General features: G+C 43.7%; 2 protein-coding genes across 3 annotated transcripts in view; one reads left to right on the top strand and one right to left on the bottom strand.

The window, feature by feature from the left end:
• Positions 1–9730, bottom strand: part of LOC105470347 (immunoglobulin superfamily member 11) — a 268851-nt gene extending 259121 nt beyond the window's left edge. Inside the window, exon 1 of the mRNA XM_071092387.1 lies at positions 9407–9730. Coding sequence (XP_070948488.1) covers positions 9407–9437 — 31 coding nt within the window. The 5' untranslated portion in view covers positions 9438–9730. The remainder of the gene's footprint in view (positions 1–9406) is intronic.
• The window catches only part of LOC105470346 (uroplakin 1B), a 32022-nt gene that overhangs the window by 6375 nt on the left and 13560 nt on the right, over positions 1–12087 (top strand). Inside the window, exons 2-5 of one of the 2 annotated variants that reach the window (XM_011722214.3) lie at positions 6468–6555; positions 7518–7718; positions 10004–10078; positions 10745–10867. In XM_011722214.3, coding sequence (XP_011720516.1) covers positions 6487–6555; positions 7518–7718; positions 10004–10078; positions 10745–10867 — 468 coding nt within the window. In that variant the 5' untranslated portion in view covers positions 6468–6486. Of the gene's footprint in view, positions 1–6423; positions 6556–7517; positions 7719–10003; positions 10079–10744; positions 10868–12087 lie in introns of both variants that reach the window. The other variant, XM_011722215.3, reaches the window with a different exon arrangement.

Raw genomic sequence — 12087 nt, 5'->3', positions numbered from 1 at the left:
ATTTTGAGACGTAGTTTTGCTCTTGTTGCCCAGGCTGGAGTGCAATGGTGCAATCTTGGCTCACTGCAACCTCCGCCTCCCCTGTTCAAGCGATTCTCCTGCCTCAGCCTCCTGAGTAGCTGGGATTACAGGCATGCACCACCACGCCCAGCTAATTTTGTATTTTTAGTAGAGACAGGGTTTCTCTGTGTTGGTCAGGCTAGTTTCAAACTACCAACCTCAGGTGATCTGCCTGCCTCAGCCTCCCAAGGTGCTAGGATTACAGGTGTGAGCCACCGTGCCTGGCCTGATGTTGCAGTCTTAAAGCTAAAATCTGCATACTGAAAACCCAGACAGAGTTTCTATGTTACAGTCCTCTTAGGGCAGAAATGCTGCTTATTCAGGAAACATCAGTTTTTGCTCTTAAGGTTTTCAGCTGACTGGAAGAGGCCAGCCACGTTATGGAAGGTAATCTGCTTTACTCAAAGTCTACTGATTTAAATGTTAATCACATCTAAAAAATATCTTCACAGCAATATCTAGACTGATATCTGACCAAACAACTGAACACCATATCCCAGCCAAGTTGATACACAAAATTAACCAGCACAAGGTGTTCATTACAATACTTCTTTATCATGCAGGCAGAGACAAAACTCAAGAAGTTATTAACAAAGGCAAAAGTACTACCAGGACCTAGAGAATACCACAGTTTATATCCTGTGTGGAGAGAAGTCACCATTTGTCCTTCCCTTTTGTTCTTCCTCCGTGCCTATCCTCTCTGGAAAGGTCAACAAATTCTTAATGTCTTTTTTTTGTTTTAATATCCATTAGTGTGGAACTGCGTCAAAGCTTTGCTTTTTTAACCTAAAAAATAAGTGCATTACTCTACCCCTTTGCACAGGCATTTATTAGTCTTCAAAAAACCCTAAACATCAGCCAGGCCTCATCTTTTCCTTTTGTAGAAATTATGTCACCTTTCCTCTAAGCGTGCCAGGAAAGCAGCTCTTCCTAAAGATCCATCCAGCTAACGTATTATAAAAGTAAAGTCACTTTTCTCAGTTTTCCAGGACTTTTCTAGACGTCTTCCATTGAATGGGGGGCAAGGGGGAGTCTTTGACACAGACTTTGTAAGGTCAGCTTACACGTTGTAACCAGAGTTTTTCAACTTCACTCTTGAGTGTCCTCTTACTTCTTGGGTAACTGCTTTCTGAGCTCAGTAATTTGCCTATTTCTTTCTTTTCCTTTAGTTCTAGAATAGTAGTTTTCAATTGCTCTGGGGCTAGCTATGTGTTTAGGAGGTTTAGAACTGGTGAGAAGATGCTCTGTGAGCCCAGGATTCCTACTCCTGTTTCAGCCAGAGAAGTACCATTCTGTTCTGGTTTCATATATTAGAGTTCCCTATTGAAATCATATTTCCCTATTTCCTTTGAAAATGTTTCTCTGTATCAAAAAAATAATAATAAATAATCACTGGTTTTAGGTACCTGCACCAAACACTGGGCTATTAGCTCTAGTCTGTCTCCTTTATAAGACAAAAATAAGCAAAATGAGTATTGGGTAACTAATATTGTATTAAAACTTCACATATATTCTCATTTAATTTTCGTAGTAACACTTGAAGTTAAGTATTACCATACTTATTTGATAATAAAGCTCAAGAGACTAAGTAATTTCTTGGGACCACAAAACTAGTAAGTGGTAGAGCTAAGATTCATACCCAGGTCTATACAAAGGCCACAGTAGTTTCACTTCACCATATTCTCTAACTTGCTCTTCAACAAAGCTCTAGGCAAATTATTAATCTGCACACTCATTTATTCAAATAAACATTTATTTATTTACTTTATCCTTTTATTTAGCAAAATAATTGAGTGTACCTACTATATGTCAGGTACTATGCCGCTTTGGACCTAGAAAGACAAATAAAACAGGGTCCCAAATGCCTCCTCCTACTTCGGAGACTCTTGCAATAAAGTGAAGGATGCCCTCCACAGGTTGGCAATGGGAGGAAAGAATGCAAAAGGGCAGCAGAGCAGAATCCTCTCTGAGTAATGTCTGTGTCAGGGAGAAAGTGGTCCCAGGACAAGGACAACCTCAGGGGCCATCTCTGTATCACCTCGCAGTCTGGGGCAGAAGCCTCAGAGCTGGCCAAAGCCAGAGGGATGAGGCCCAATGGCGAGTGTTAACTGTTCAGGAATGCTAATGGCATGCAAGGCGGGCCCCTCCCATGTGGATGTGCAGCTCGGTACCTGACTCTGGCCTCACCCCAAGCACAACTAGGAAGTGTTTTTCCTTTTCTCTCATGAATTCATCTATGAAAATAAAAAGAAGTACAAATGGGTATCTTTGTGTAAGGCCTCCCAATCCCTCAAGCAGAGCAGCCCCTGTGCAGTGAAGAGAGAGAAGGTGGAAGGAAGGCTGTTTCTCCTCAATCTAAGAGCCCTTGGCCTGTGACCAGTCACTGTTAAAACCTCCCTTTTATCCCCCTGGGGTCACTGATGCAGAAAACAAAATCATAACCCAATACCCTGCCCTTCCTGAATATCCTCTGATTATAATTAAGTTTCTTATGTGTGTAAACAATCTGAGTGCTTACCTATTACTTTTGTATCTTTTATCTCATTTAGTGATCACAGCAACCCCATCTAACAAGTTGTAGTCTACTAATTTTATAAATCAGGAATTAGACACTAAGGAAAATAATTGTCCAACTTTACACAGTAATGATAATGACAACACAAAGCTGGGACTTGAACTCTGGCATTCTGATGCCAAGTCCAGCGTGGTCACCATTATACTGCAGACATTAGACTATGATGTGAGCCACTGGAAGCCTACACTTGGCTCCCTCTTGACATTTGTGGCCATTTGGGGGATGCAGCAAATGTTTTAGGTCCTCTAGACACCAACCTAGTCTAAAATACAAGTGGCCAAGTAGAAGCTATGAAATGCTAACCTCTCATTGACTTGCACATTGCACCTTTTACTTCTAAGAATTCTGGTCTTGGGGGTAGGTGGATGAGCTGTAGATTTTTGATACATCTAGACAGGTTTTCTGGAAAAGCATATGGGTGGAGCACCGAGTTTGGGGGAAGTATGCAAATATGAGCATCATATCAAGGGGTTAAAGAGACAAGAAGCTGGAGATGTGAGTGAAGAAAGGCCTAGTGTTTCTGACCTTCACAAAGGTAGAGTCTCCTGAGCAGGGAAATGTAGCTGGTCTCTCCGCTCCAGGTGCTTCTATTTCCACTGAAAGCATTTGCTATGTAGCAGGACTTGATAAACTGTAGAGTGTTTAGCAAATGATCTGGGGCCAGGCAGACCTGTGTTTCAGTCTCATTCAGTCTCAGCTTCTGCACTTTTTGGCAATGTGGCCTTGGGCAAATTAATCTCTCCAAGCTTCCTTTTTTATTTTTTTTTTTTGTGAAGATGGAGTTTTGCTCTGTTGCCCAGTGCAGTGGCCCAATCACGGCTCACCACAATCTCCACCTCCTGGGTTCCAGCGATTCTCCTGCCTCAGCCTCCCAAGTAGCTGGGATTACAGGCATCTGCCACCATGCCCGGCTAATTTTTGTATTTTTAGTAGAGACAGGGTTTTGCCATGTTGGCCAGGCTGATCTCGAACTCCTGACCTCAGGTGATCTGCCCACCTCAGCCTCCCAAAATGCTGGGATTACAGGCATGAACCACCGCGCCCCGCCCCTTTTCTTTATACAAACAATGACAAGACAACAGATTCTCCCCCTAGATCCTTAGGAAGAAACACAGCCCTGATTTTAGCCTGGCATTTTCTGTCATGTCCTTGCCTAAGGTTTCTTCAATTTATGCTTTTCTTTTTGCTCAGAGCAAGTTTCTACCTGTCTTCCTTCTTTTCTCCCACTTTTATCTGCATTTTCCACCCTAATTCTGACTCCTGCAGTTCTCCCACAGAATATTCATTGGCTCTTTCCCCTTTGTAAGGACTAAACTCTGTGTGGCAGAGTCATCTCTGGAAAAGTCTGTAAGTCACGGGGCATAATTGAGTCACCCAGGCCACCTCCCTTGATGAGGGCCCCTGCAGTTCCTTTCTGGCCCAGTAAAGCCCCTCAGTAATGCCTATCTAACTCTGTCCTTCTCCACAGCCCTCCTTGTCCCCTTGATGCGCACAGTCATTTTTGCTTTGAACCCATGCTGTAATCATACTTTAAACTCCTTGAGGTCAGGTGCAGTGGCTCACGCCTGTAATCCCAGCACTTTAGGAGGCCAAGGCAGGAAGATCACAAAGTCAGGAGCTCGAGACTAGCCTGGCCAATATGGTGAAACCCCATCTCTACTAAAAATACAAAAAAAAAAAAAAAAAGCCGGGTGTGGTGGTGGGCGCCTATAGTCCCAGCTACTAGGGAGGCTGAGGCAGGAGAATAGCTTGAACCTGAGAGGTGGAGGTTGCAGTGAGCCAAGATCATGCCACTGCATTCCAGCCTGGGTTACAGAGTGAGACTCCGTCTCAAAAAATAATAATAAAAATAAAAATAAACTAGTTAAAAGAAGAAATTGTCTTCTTTCACACGGTACATAATCAGCACAAGTTGATATCGGTGCTGAATTTGGCCTCTGTTGATTTCTGCCCTTTCCTCTCTATGCTTCTGTTATCTGAACCCATACCTTTCACAGTCTATTTACTTTTGTCTCTAGTTTAGATACTAACCCAACTGGTCAGGAATAATGTCTGTACATACCAGTAATGAACTTTACAATGTGACTCAACCAGCTACATGAGTAAGTCTCCCCCTTGGGGGAATTTGTGCAGTCTAACACGCAACAATAACTGGCAAGAATGAATGAAATTTCTAAGCAGAAAGAAATGAATGGCATTTAAGCAGAAACTACACAGAGACCCAATGGCCCAGATTCTTCCATTTCTCCAGCAAACATGAATTGAGTACCCACTGTGTGCCAAATTCTGAGCCAAAAATGCTCATAAATTTTAACTCAAATTGTCACAGCTACCCAGGAAACAAAGGAAAATATTTACAGATGTCTAAACTTACTCGGAAGGTTGTTAATACTTACAGTGTAACAACGAGGTTAAAATTAGCAAGGCTTGAGACAAATAGAAGGTTTGCCTTCCACTGCCATCCTACGAAACTAGGACTTTGGCCAAATTGACTGGTTTGCTATCTTGTGGGCACCTTGCTCTTCTGTCTCTACTCCCTAACTTTCCCTTCCTCTTTACCTGAATGTCACCCACCCCCACCTCACTCCCACACATATCCACCTCCACTCTATGTATCAAACCATACACATCCTGCAAGACTTACGTCTTCCCGCCTCAGGACTCCCACAATATTTAGTCTCACTACATGTAGTATAGTTATGTGGGAATGCATCTTAGTTTCCCTACTAACACAAAAAATCCTAGAATACAATAATCTCCCTTACATATTTTTGTATGCCTCAAAATGCATATTGAACCATTTAATACACTTTTTATTTACAGCAGGAATGCATGAATTGATGAATTAAATGTTGAGAGCTGTAGATTGCTTTTCTCAAGGTGCTTCAAGTGCAGAAGCCCAAGTGATTGACCCACAGGCTTACCTTTGTGTTCCTTCCAGAAAACCCTCAGGGAGGTGAAAGACCCATGTTCAGCTGTGTATGGCACCAAAGTCTATCAGTAGTTTCTGGGAGTCATTGTGGGCTGTGGTGAAGCGCGTGGACTCTAGAGTATCTGGAGTCCACACACACCAAGGTCTCTAGCCTAGCTCTGCCACTTACTGGTTGTGTGACCCCAGGGAACTTAATTGACCAATTTAAGCTTTAGTTTCCTCATCTGCAAAATGGAGCCTCCTCACTTTTCTTCTTTTTCTACCTAATTGGGTTATGAGAATTAGATGTGTGCATGCAAAGCACCTGGTAGAGTGGCACACACCTGGTACAAGGAAGTAAATGCTAGTCCCCGTTTTTCACTTCCCCTCATATACAACAGGGCACTTTTCTATTTGCCAACTATTTCTTTGAAGATAATAAAATATTCAGAAAATGATAGTTTTTAAAAGCAACCTACAGTCCACATGGGAACCAACCACTAACTGTAGCCATGAGTTTACCCTTCAGGTTTCCACTTGTCATGGCCAAGGGCAGTGAGGGCTATGCCAGTGACCCTCAGTGTGCTTTGGCCCTGCCCAATCACCACCTCAGGTCCACCCCTTGTGCTTTCCACCTTGCGGGGCTCAGTCTACCACTCAGAAGGATGCATTCTGCACACTCCTTGCCTGAAAGAACTCCTGAAAGGCACTGACCAGGCTCTGGAAGGCTATATTCTTTTCCTTCTCTATAAAAGTTATGTGATTACTAAGCTCAATAATCAAATGTCCTTCATTGCTCAAGGATTATATGGCTTTGGTTTGGTTCATTTGGGAACAAGGAGGCAATATGCAATGGCATGGTTTACTCATGTTACAGAAACTGTAGCAGTTATTTGGTAATGCTTTCAACTGTGCCTTCAGCTTGTGGGAAATCCTGAAGATGGCCAAAGACGACTCCACTGTTCGTTGCTTCCAGGGCCTGCTGATTTTTGGAAATGTGATTATTGGTGTAAGTAATGCTTATTTCTCAGGAAATTCTGCTCTTCCTGTAATCATAACTCTACATTAATCAAAAGTAAGAGTTTCAAGGAAAATAATGCTGTAATTACTGGCTTCCTATATTTTTGCTTCATTTTAAGAAATATGTTAGTAAATATGCTAGCTAGAATTTAACCATATGTCAAAAGATCATGGTTGAAAAAATAGATATTTCCCTCCCAACTTTAAATTATAAGTATCTAAAAGGAGTCATGTCAACCATAGTCAGTGTCTAAACACTCTGACTACAAACACACTTCAGTGTTTCTTTTCTATGTCACCTTGGTTCGATTTCCGTGGGACTCTGCTGTTAAGGTGTTTTGGGACAGATGTTTGCATCTTCTTGTTCTTACACAGAGGCCAGTACCAGGGTGTAAAAATAATACAGAGGTCACACTGTGTGGGTCTGATGGCATAGGAGAACATTTGTTTTGGAGTCCAGAGCTCTTGGCCCGGCTCTCCCCCTGACTCCCCATATGACTCTGGCCATCACCTTTCAAGGCCGAGATTCCTCATCTATAAAATGTGGGTGTTGGCAAAGATAAGCAGCAAGGTTCCTCCCAGCTGTCATTGATAAATATGACCAGGACCAGCTCAAATATTACAACCCAGAAGTGTGGGTCACGACATGGGGGCAGGGGGAGATCATTCTCATACCAGAAGGCATTGTTTGAGTGATTCATGCCCCAAGGACATTGTGGATGGTCTGAAATTGTGTGGGTCTGTTTCTAAATAGACAGAATAACGTGTGAAGGGGTGTATGCAACCAGTTAGTAGGATGGAAGTAGTTGTTTGATTTTGTGGCAATGGGGAGTTTAGATTAGTTGCATAAAGTCTGTGCAGGAAAGGGAGCCAGTCTCAAACCTTCGCCGCCCTCCACCCCCTTTCCCAAAGCTGCACTTCTGATGGAGCCTACCCTTCATTTGCCCCCAGTGTTGCGGCATTGCCCTGACCGCGGAGTGCATTTTCTTTGTATCTGACCAACACAGCCTCTACCCACTGCTTGAAGCCACTGACAATGATGACATCTACGGGGCTGCCTGGATCGGCATATTTGTGGGCATCTGCCTCTTCTGCCTGTCCGTTCTTGGCATCGTAGGCATCATGAAGTCCAGCAGGAAAATTCTTCTGGCGGTAAGACCTCAGATTTCTCTGGAGTTGTCTCCCCGAGCCAATTTTAATGGATTCTTTCTTCTTTACTGAGCAAAGATTTGGCTTTCAGTGGGGGAGCAGCAAGTACCAGATGAGGGGTGAGGAGGGGAACACTTTCCCTGCAGTGAAATTGTCCACGTGGAGGCAAAAATGCCCTCCACTATTGCAAGTCCAGAAGACTCCAGTACAGAGAAGCCAAAGGGGAGACACCTGGGGGTGGCCTGATGAGTATTTTCCATATTGTGCCTCTACAGCTGTTGTCTGCATACACCCAGGTACAACTAGGAGCAATATAGGCCAAAGGAGAGACACAGTGAGAATTCATTCGTTAGATTTTTTCTCTTGGCAATAAGTTGTTCAAAACATTTTATATTAATTAGGCATTAATATATTGGGATATAAAATACAAAATATGCATACATTTTTAAAAGAAAGTATAAGCTTTCAAAGATTTTTGAGCTCAAGGTTGATGATTCTGTATCATACCTATACTCCGCACATTATTATCCAATCTGCTTTTCAGGGACCCCAGAAAACTTTGATAAGCACCACTGTAGAGTTAGCCTTCAGCTCATACCTGCCTGTGGGGGCTTTACCTCTGTGCATCAAATAGAGGCTTCTGCCCCAACACAGATAGCAAGACCATGCCCTGCCTTTGCAGAAGAAAGCAAATTTGCAGGCAGCAGAGCTGAGAAGCCTCAGTGTTAGGCCTGGACCCCTACTCTCTGCCCCAATACTTAGGGCAGCAGTTTCACACTATGATGGAACACGCCTCCAATGCCCCACCCCTGAAATAAACCTTTTATTCAAATGCTGCAGGACCTCAGTTCCCCCTTTATAGACTCAGTCCAGCAACGTTAGGTGCTTCTTAGTTCACTCTTTCTTTGAACTAACCATTGTCCTGGTTCCAGCGGAATACAGAACATTTACATTCTCTGGTTCCTTAGTGTGGGTAAGTTCCAGGGCAAAAGTACCCACTTTTGGTGGGTGGGGAAAGGAATGCAGGAAAAAAGGGAGAGGAGACACAGGTGTTCCTAAAGACAAATTCGCTTGCGTCCCAGCCTCACTTTGGGCCATCCATGTGCGTGCCTGACAGCCAGGAGAAGTGAGCTGGGGAGGCAAAGGGGCTAAAGGAGGAAACACCTCACTGTGTGCCTCCTTTCTGGAGCGTCCTTATGAGCAGCCAGCAAAGCTCTTGGCAAGGAGCAAGGCAGCAGCTAATACAGGAAAAAAATGTTCTGGGGCCTCTCAAGGTGTTCCTGCTGTTGACTGCAGCCAGAGCTTTATTCTGGGCTGGGTAGTGAGGGCGGCAGAGCGTCCTGCTCGGAGAGCCTCCCATACCCAAAGAGGACAGTTTTCCCTGCCTGCCCTGCTGACACTGACCACAGTGCCCCTTCTCCCAAGAGTGTGTGCAAGGCTGAGGAAGGCAAAAATGGAACTCTTGCAAACAGTCCCCATCCCAGATTCAGAGGTCATTTGCTGCTCAGATATTTTCCAGCCAGAAATTTTCCAGCACTGTCATGTGGAGGCATCACATGCACATGCACCCATGTGCCCATGCACCCATGTGTCCATGCACCCATGTGCCCATGCACCCATGTGTCCATGCCCACACACACACACACACACACAACACCACTACCACACACGGCAAGTACCACTTCACTCACCTGAGCCGATGTACTTTGAATGCAGGTGCATGTGAAAGAACGCCCGGCAAATCGCTGTGCACTTGGAGGCTGCCTCTCCTCTGATGAGGCTGGATGCTTGTTAGGAAGGACCCTAGATATTCAACATAATCCAGTTCATCTTTTTCTGAACTCTGTGATTCTAAATTCTCAGCAAATTGTAAAGAAAATTTCTCCAAAATTCCAAAATTAAAGTGGATTTATGAGGCCCTATATTGTATGTGATACACTAAGACTCTTTTGGTAGGCACTGAGCATGCACATGCATGTAAATGCACACACACACACACACCAGTTCATTCTCTTGTACTTGTTTTTCCCAGTTAAAATAAAAACTCAGAAAACCGGACTGAGGAAGCTCTCTATTCAATGGCTATTTGTTCTCTGGAGAAAGGGAGAGAATTGAGCTGACTAGCACCAAGCCCCAATCCAAGCCACTGATCAATGAGGGTTTGTTAAATAACTACATGAATGATTACATGATTATATGATGAATTTGCTGAAAAATCATAATTATTTGGGCAAGTCGCTCTTTGACAGGTAAATGTAATTATTTTATCTCATTTGTTTCCCTTCCAGTATTTCATTCTGATGTTTATAGTATATGCCTTTGAAGTGGCATCTTGTATCACAGCAGCAACACAACGAGACTTTGTGAGTACAGCCTCAAAAAGCAAAATGATAATATTAATTATCATTATTATAACAACCAACATGTATTAACCCCTTACTGTATGCCCAGGCAATCCAATATGCATGGTAATAATACATACATCACTTCACTTTATCCTTATAAATCTATGAAATAGGCATTATCACTCTTGTCATTTTAGAAAAGAAAAAAATGAGACAGAAAGGTAAAGTGACTTGTCTAAAGTGACATAGTTGGCAACTGAAAGAGCAAGAATTCTGAACTCAAACAGAATTCTGACTCCCAGGGCCCAAGTTTGTAATTCCCTGTGGGTTTCACCACTCTGCCACGGCCATGGGCCTTCCAATGGGAGGATCTCTATTCTACCTCAGCTAAGACTTGCTCTCAATTCTATGTGTTTCCTTCTCTCACATTCTCTGTTGCCCTAGCCTAAGCCACGCTACAATATGTGTTCCCCTGGCCTCATAGTGATTTCTTTTAACACGAGAGTCTCTTCTCTGCGTGGCGACTTATGCCAACCTCAGCCAGCTGTACTTGGTGTCTCTGAGTACCGTTTTGCTCCAGGAGAGAATGCTCAGGTCCCCAGGAACTGACAGAGAAAAATATTTTCCTCTCCTTGAAAATTAGTGTGCTAACTCTCCCTCTTGTGTTGCCTCTTCTTATTATAGTTCACACCCAACCTCTTCCTGAAGCAGATGCTAGAGAGGTACCAAAACAACAGCCCTCCAAACAATGATGACCAGTGGAAAAACAATGGAGTCACCAAAACCTGGGACAGGCTCATGCTCCAGGTAAGACCTGGGGTCTTGGGGAGATGCCATTTTTATTTACTGGTGGGAGTGGGTGTCGTACACATGACTCAGTGGGACCCTATATGTTATTCCAAGCCGATGATTAGCTTACATTCGTTGGAATGATTTTGTAAAGAAATTTAGATTAATCACATACTCTCCCTCTTAGAACTCAGGTATCATTTACATTAAAAGAAAAATATTTTCTCTGCCCCACAGTGAACTCGAGTGGTAATTACTGCCCGTTTCGCCTTTTTGGTACCTCTTCACAAGCCCTGTGAGCCAGTCTTGCCAAGGACCAGGCACTATGTCTTGATTTGATCACCCAGTTTTCTCCAACTGGCAATCATAGTTTATGTCCATGTTTATCTCCAATGCCATCAAAAGTCCAAGTCTTCCAGAATATCCATCATCACCCCCACATTGCCCTCTGCACACAAATTGTTATCCTCTACATAACTACCAATCTGACCCAGCTTCCTCACTGGCCACTGCCCCTACTCCACACCCCATCACCAACTTTTTACAGTCTGTCATCAGCAAACTCCCTTATAGCCATCACTCCTTCTATGAACTCTTTAGTATCTTTTTCTTGCTTCATTGGAAATTTGGCTGTCTCCTGGGGGTACTGACTGCCCTTCATTTTCCTCCCATATCCAGGTACCATAGGACCTGGAAATTGGCTAGGCTCCTTCTTGCTCCCCTTGGCTGCCATACTATTTGCTTCCTCGATCTACATCACCCTTTATCCCTCCTTGTCATTACTTACCAGCCTCCCTACCCCCAGCTGTTCTCCTGCCTTCATTAGGGATTTCAGTATCTCACTCACTGTCTACCTCTTCAGTCATACTCCTGACATCCCACCTAGAAACTTCAGCAGCCACACGGATGACTCGGCAACATCTGGTCTCACAATTCCTTGTCCTACCCCGTTCCAAAGATTTTGCTTTCCACCCTACCTCCACCCTCTTCCATGACCATAGCCAGCATGCCATCACCAATAACTGTGCCACTAAGAACATTCTACTCTCTGACCACTAATTTCTGTTATTTATTTCATTTATTCTAATATCTCAATTCTAATAATTTTACCCCATTAGGACCTCCAATTAATTGACCACTTTTTAACTTTCTATCACCCCTTTCATGTTTTCTCTTTGCCCTCTGCCTAACCCATATTCAAGTCCAGCCCCATAGCCATTCCTTCCCTACCCTTCTCT

The sequence above is a fragment of the Macaca nemestrina genome, chromosome 2 (assembly GCF_043159975.1).
Source record: "Macaca nemestrina isolate mMacNem1 chromosome 2, mMacNem.hap1, whole genome shotgun sequence".
NCBI lineage: Eukaryota > Metazoa > Chordata > Mammalia > Primates > Cercopithecidae > Macaca > Macaca nemestrina.
This window is presented reverse-complemented; position numbering and strand designations above follow the sequence as displayed.